Below are 7500 nucleotides of genomic sequence, written 5' to 3' on the forward strand. Positions count from 1 at the left end.
TATGGTATATGAAAGTCAAATTGTCGACACCCAACACATGATATCCTACAATATAGTGAAAGGTATGTCAAAGACTTAGCACAATCAAAATGAGTTGTGACCGTGTTACAACTGCTCTTTGTGTGCATTGGGGCACAAAGTTGGAACCAGACTCAACAAAGAGAGGAACCTCAACTCTTGCCACACTCAACTGTATGCAACACACCCATTGAATACATCAGAGATTATAAAATCATCAACCAATAATTTAATTCGTAGCTTGTTGACCTAAAAATCATCAAATATCAATCACGTCCGAGTCGTTTCTTCACCATGTCAGCGGCTTTGTCGACGAGTCTCAAGAATTCGTCGACATCGAAAGAGTAGTTTGTAAACTTGGCATGAGGGCCGCCTGTTTGTGGATGTTTGCCCTCGTCTTGAGGGTAAACCTTGTCTGACTTCTCCCACGTGACGTAGTTCACTCCACGAAGTCGAGCGAGGTCGTAGTAACAGTTTTTGTCATCGCAGTTGTAGAGCTCAAACAGTGTGGCCCAATCAGGTAGAAAGAGTCCGTGTGCCAGACCGGCACCGTGCATGCATATGAATACATCCGAGTTATACGTGTAGCGAAGCTGCTGAATAAACGTCATTTTTCTCCAATCGTATTCGACCACGGTGACGTTGTATTCGCCGATCGTCTTCAACCGTGTGACGAGCTCGTTTTGATTCAATATTCGTCGGAATTTCGAATTGCGATCCAGGAGTGTGACCCGAATCTGATGGGTCGGACCGTTCTGTTCGATCCCTAGTCTGCGGATCACGTGATCACAAAACGCCTTGAACAGACCGCTTGCACTGCAACCGGCAACGACAGGCATGTTGTAATAGAGACCGAGACGCTGACGAGGGAGGAGAGGGAACATGGCATCTTGGGCACACACTCGTTTTCCTTTGTAGTCGGATATTCTCTTCGGTCGTTCACCGTGTTGAGTGAAGACTTTCCACGTGTCCTCGAAGAAATCTCCGTAACCCATCTCTGACGTGTCCCACATGATGATATCAATGTCTCGTGAGAACGATCCGTTGAGATGCTGCGACGCGTACAAATTCACGAAATCACAGAAATGATGGAACATGTTTATGCCGGCATCGAGCTTCATGAAAACGACCGGCCGGGTGAGAATGACATCACAATGCTTCTTGTTGTTTGGCTTGAATGACAATGAGGTGAACATTTCCAGCTCCGCAAACCACGACTGCAATGCACTCTTGTGCCCACCCTGACGACTCAATGATTCTTTGTTCATGTCACAAAACCCTCCAATATCTCCCTCCTTGAACACATTTTCTCTAAATCTCTCTTTGGAGTCTTCAAACTTGATTGCCCGGAAGTCGATATAGATATGTCGAGCACGGCAGTAGCGCAGGTTGGTCGAACACTTGAGGCTCGACCCTCCCTTCTTCTTTGACTTGCAGTACGTCTTCAGTTCTTCCTAAGGTAGAACATGTACTAGACATTAAAATTTAATATTCTTAATAAATTTGTATATGAATTATAAAAATATATAAAACCTGAAATTTGGCTTAATTAAACACAATTGCATTTAATAAAATAAATTAAATAATAAGAAATTAATACTTTATTGTGTCTTTTTTAAAAAAATTTGAAATATTTTAATTTTTTATTTTTCATAAATTAATTGTTGGTTTTTATTTTTAAATTTTAAAATATTAAATTTTTTTATAAATATTTTATTTCGATTTTAATTTGAATTAAAAATATAATTTTCATATACTTTATAAATTAATTCTTATATAATTACTATAAAAATATAGATATTTAAAAATTTAGATTTGGCTTAACAAATTATATAAAATACATCAAAATGTAAATAAATTTGGTTTAGAGGATGAAAAAGTTTAAAAATAGAAAAATTAAAATAAAAAATTAAAATAAAAAAGCTTGTAATTTGTGAAAAAGTTTCAAAATAGAAAAATATATACACTCCATATTTTGCACAAATTTATAAAAATTAAAATTAAAAAACGCTTACAATTCGTGAAAAAGTTTCAAAATAGAAAAATAAAAATTTAAATACACTCCATATTTTGCACAAATTATAAAAATAAAAAATTAAATTAAAAAAGACTTATAATTCGTGAAAAAGTTTCAAAATAGAAAAATTAAAATATAAATAAAAATAATAAAAATATAAATATAAATAGACTCCAAATTGTGCACGAATTATAAAAATATGCATTTTAAATATTCAATACTTCTTTGCATAATTAGGTAAAAATGTGCAAAAATTCTTATTTTCTATTGTACCTTGAACGTCTTGACGTATCCAAAATCCGCCGTCGTCCAGAACTTCTCGACTTTCTCTTCCATTGTCTTTGCCCACGGCTGCGGCGGCGGCTCGCAATGCGGGCGAGAAAAGCGTCGACTTTCGCTGCAGTCGTCCTCGTATCCCCAACACGTGCGGTCGGGCGACACGTAGGTCGGACAGAGATGCTCAGTTGCAGAGCAATAGGCCGGCTCGACGTCGGGCGTTTGAGTGTAGCGATTGAGATTGACGGGTTCGTCGGCTTCGTCTGCCGAGGCGATGTAGACGAGAACGGCAAGGAAAATGGACGATTTGAGACGCCGCTTCATGTTGTTCGGTCTCGAGACACGCTTTGGGAACTGACTTCCCGTGTCAAACAGGATTATCCGGGTGTCTTCGTGCTGTTACGTACTGTACCGGTGGGCGAGGACGGAGCTGTCCTAACGTGCGTTAAAGGGGCTCAAATTAATGCACGTACAAGCAGCTGAATTAACTTAAATGAATTTGCTACTTGATTAATTAAATATACTTCTAAATGTATTATTTTATATAATCAGCTATTTCCATGACCGAAAGTATGCGGTTAGCCTAGGTCAATTACCCAGAGTAATTACATGTTCCGTACGGTATTGTTTACTCAGCTAGTTTAGCTATAGCCTAGGTTAACCTGAAGTTAGCGTGAAAGCACCCCCTGTCATGGAAGTAAACGCTAACATGCAAACTTCCTAGTAGTTTGGATTTCTTATATTGGCCTGGTCTAGGTAGTCGTCGTTTCGCGATCGTAATCAAGACAATTGAAATGTGCAGTATACGTATGCTCTCAGTAACAACGTTCTAGGAATCGACAGTGGTGTGGTATGTATTTACTGACATAGAAATTGATATCGGAAAAACATTGACTATCAACAGTGTTAGATGCAGCGTAGTGTATAATATTAAAGGATTGATGGTAGTACGGGACGTGTGAATAGTTGACACGTTTCCTATGCTGATCTGTAGTCGGACATGGAAACGATTTTTGAAGTAGGTCCTAGAATGAAACGTGGTCGTGGAGAGGAGACATTTGAGGTTCGTGTGTACAGATATAATATTGTAAAGAACTCGCCATATATGACCACGCCCCTTTCTGTTGTGCGACCCGGATTAGAAGTCTCGATACGCTCGGCAAATAATAGAATAAGAAAAACTTTTTAGAACAAATTCTAAGAGCACAGCAAATCTCTGTTCTTGTGGGGTTTTTTTGTAGAGTGGCTGTGTTTTTTAATTAACGACTTGTGGAACGACGCTGTTCCATGGGCTTCTAGACATACACTTGCGTTATATGCATCAGCAGACAGCAAACAAGCATACTTTAGACACATTTGTTTGTTGTAATTAGACTGAGAGGTTACCTAGCATACCGAAAGTGCTTACAAAATTTCCTGTTTATTGGTTAATTAATTAATTAATTAAGTGAGTCTAAAGCAGTGCCGGATCCAGGAATTTTTGAAAGAGGGGGTTCACCGTTAGCAGTTATTTATAACATTACTAATTCTCTCTTTCCTAATGAAATTATATGAAATTATTGAACCATGCCTATTGGAAAAGAGGGGTTGCAACCCCTTAACCCCCCTCTGGATACGGCCCTGGTCTAAAGGGATGATTCGGGAATTGCTGCTCTTTCCTCAGAGAGAGAGAGTGGTCATCACAACAGTCACAATATGAGTGTTGCCTATGCTATAGATGTCGATACCTGCAAACACCATGCAGTTGACCTAATTTGTTTGGACGTGCTCAAATAAATGACATCTTAGTGTACCACATTACCTGCAAATGATTTATACAGTTGTCCCTGAAAAACAACACTAATACTTACAACAGGAGTGTATGCATGCGTATCTATATGGATGACCGCAATGGCACTCGCTTGTATACACAATCTGCTAGGTTGTGTATGCATACTGAACATACAGTCTAAATTATAATTCATAATTACTATTTATTTATGTATAATTTAATTAAGTAGAGGCAGCTAAATATCACAGACCGTTTTACCTAAGAAATCAAACTTTGTCACAGAAGCAACTTTGTTTCCGGTCATGTGATCTCCACATGTCATCGCGCGCGCTAGTCCACACGTACTTGGCCTCAAACTGCCAGACCAGAGAGCGCGCGTGACAGAAAAAGATATTTAATTGAAATATTACCAGTGTAACCACGCATCGCAAGATTCAAATATCGATGCCAGTCACGTCGCAACGTCGTCACGGTTACCAGGTACAGCGCATCTCGTTGATCACATGATCCCCACCGAGACATCTGGTTGGCCGAGATTCAGTTTGCCGTTAGCAACCAATCACCGCGTCCGATTCACTCAATCAATGGGACAAAGCGTTTCAATTTATTGTCACAACCGCACAAGCAATGGGCAAACAAAAGGGCAAACGCGGCAAAGGAGTCAAAGTCAAACTCGAGAATCAGGACGACAATGGCGCCCGGCGATGCGCCTACCCTCCCATCCTGCCGAGATCGACGCCGATGGACAAAACGCACGAGTTTGAAAGAAAAGAAAAAGTAAAACGACCGATGAACGCATTCATGGTATGGGCAAGAGAGAAACGACCCGAAGTCGCCAAGGAATACCCGGATCTCAACAACGCGGAAGTGAGCGAAAAACTCGGATCGGCCTGGAACGCTCTAAACTGCGAGCAAAAACAGCCATATTACGACGAGGCGCAGCGACTTAAGGTCGAGCATCAGAGACTGCATCCTGATTGGGTTTACGAGCCGCGGCCGAAGAGGACGAAGCATACGGGTGTTTTGCAGAGGGCGAGTGAAGCGAGGCAACTGTATGGTATTGTGACGCATGTGGGTGGGGTCGCCAACCCGTCGCTGTCGATGCTGTCGGTGACGCAGGGAACGAATGTGATCAATCAGAGTGCGGGATTTTCCGTAAGTTATTAGGGTGTTGTTTGGGGATGTGAGGGCAAGATGGCAAGCTGGCTGCCAGGCACACACATTAGTGCACACACACACACACACACACACACACACACACACACACACACACACACACACACACACACACACACACACACCACCACCACCACCACCACCAGCAACAACAACAACAACAACAACAACAACAAACACCATAAAGCAAACAATACCAACATAAAGAAACAACAGACAAACACACCAACAAATAAACAAACAGACAGACGGACATACAGACAAATAAACACACAAACACAAACAAAGAAAGACAAAGAAGCAAGCCAACAAACAAACAAATATTGCATTGAAACAAACAGACAGACAAACACACCAACAAACAAACAAACATTGCATTGAAAACCAACAAACAGACAAACACACCAACAACAAAAACAGACAGATTAACACAAACAGACAGACAGACAAACAAACAAACAGATACACCAACAAACAAACAAACAAACACACCAACAACCATTGCCTTGAAAAACAAACAGACAGACAAACAAACATCAACAAGCAAGCGGACAAACAAACAAGCAAACAAACACACCAACAAACAAACATAAACACACCAACAAACAAACAGATAAACACACCAACAAACAAACAAACACACCAACAAACAAACAAACACACCAACGAACAGACAGACAAACACACCAACAAACAAACAAACAAACACACCAACAAACAGACAGATAAACACACCAACAAACAGACAGATAAACACACCAACAAACAAACAAACACACCAACAAACTGACAGACAAACACACCAACAAACAAACAAACATTGCATAGAAAAATACAAACAGACAGACAAACACACCAATAAACACACAAACAGACAGACACATAAGCACACCAACAAACAAACAAACATTGCATTGAAAAACAGACAGACAAACAAACACACCAACAAACACAAACAGACAGACAGACAGACAAACACACCAACAAACATAAACAAATAGACCGACAAATAAACACACCAATAACAAGCACATCAACAAACACAAACAAACATACAGACAGACAGACCAACACACCAACAAACAAACACACTAACAAACAAACAAACACACCAACAAACAAACAAACACACCAAGAAACAGACAGACAAACACACCAACAACAAACAAATATTGCATAGAAAAATACAAACAGACAGACAAACACACCAATAAACACAAACAAACAGACAGACAAACACACCAACAAACACTAACATACAGACAGACAGACAGACACACCAACAAAATATAAACAAACAGACAGACAAATAAACACACCAATAACAAACACATCAACAAACACAAACAAACAGACAGACAGACAGACCAACACACCAACAAACACAAACAAACAAACAGACAAATAAGCACACCACCAACAAACAAACAAGCATTGCATTGAAAAACCAAACAAACAGACAAACAAACAGACAAACAACAACATACAGTGTCCATCCCCAGTACACTGTACTATGCAGTTTCCTACCAGCACTGACAGGTACCTACTGATACTGACTGTGACATCAGACCTAATACAACTGTCCAATCTGTTGTCACCAAACATCAATATTTATTGCTTTTCTAGACTACCAGTGACAGTGGCGCTTCATCCGGTCAACCACAGGAATTACCAAACGACACAAATCAAACCGTATTCGTTCCCATTCAGCTTGGCAATGGCATCACCTACATGGCGGCTCGAAGAATCTGCACAGCACCCGCCCTGCCACCCCCACTCGCTCTCATCAATCCAAATGGCATGCAATTTCTTCTACACAATCCACAGACCCTCACCATCTACCCGAATTCCAACCCATCGACTATGCAAGGTGCATGTGCCAGCAACGTCGTGTATAAACCAGGAATGTCGGACCTACTAGGCGATTACTCTTACAACGATCTTGACACTCTAGTGTCCGAGCTCGAGTTCGATGAAGAAATGCAAGGGACGATGATTGAAATGGAGGACGAGGACATATGTAAAGAAATACTTGAGGAAAACAATGAGGACAAAACAAACGACGAGGAATCGGGTCAGAACCAAAACCTAACGACCCTCGATCCGGGCTACATCAACAAATATCTCTCACACATCGAAGAGAGTGGAAACTCCGGATCCCAACCATCAAGCCAAGAATTCAGAGACATCAAAAGCGACATCACAAATTCAACAGGCATCGACATGGAAAACAGAGAAGACG

General features: G+C 40.6%; 2 protein-coding genes across 2 annotated transcripts in view; one reads left to right on the top strand and one right to left on the bottom strand.

The window, feature by feature from the left end:
* Window positions 1–175: 175 nt before the first annotated feature.
* Window positions 176–2700, bottom strand: LOC134183138 (EGF domain-specific O-linked N-acetylglucosamine transferase-like). Its single transcript, XM_062650604.1, has 2 exons — window positions 2309–2700; window positions 176–1472 (listed from the first exon to the last, which is right to left on the bottom strand). Exons 1-2 carry the CDS (start codon window positions 2633–2635, stop codon window positions 285–287), a joined length of 1515 nt encoding a protein of 504 aa, XP_062506588.1. The 5' UTR covers window positions 2636–2700; the 3' UTR covers window positions 176–284.
* Window positions 2701–4641: 1941 nt separating this feature from the next.
* The window catches only part of LOC134183405 (uncharacterized), a 3203-nt gene continuing 344 nt past the window's right edge, over window positions 4642–7500 (top strand). Inside the window, exons 1-2 of the mRNA XM_062650926.1 lie at window positions 4642–5237; window positions 6885–7500. The exon at window positions 6885–7500 is cut by the window's right edge and continues 344 nt beyond it. Of these exons, the coding sequence (XP_062506910.1) occupies window positions 4710–5237; window positions 6885–7500 (1144 nt within the window). The 5' untranslated portion in view covers window positions 4642–4709. The remainder of the gene's footprint in view (window positions 5238–6884) is intronic.

This window comes from Corticium candelabrum, chromosome 8 (assembly GCF_963422355.1).
Source record: "Corticium candelabrum chromosome 8, ooCorCand1.1, whole genome shotgun sequence".
NCBI lineage: Eukaryota > Metazoa > Porifera > Homoscleromorpha > Homosclerophorida > Plakinidae > Corticium > Corticium candelabrum.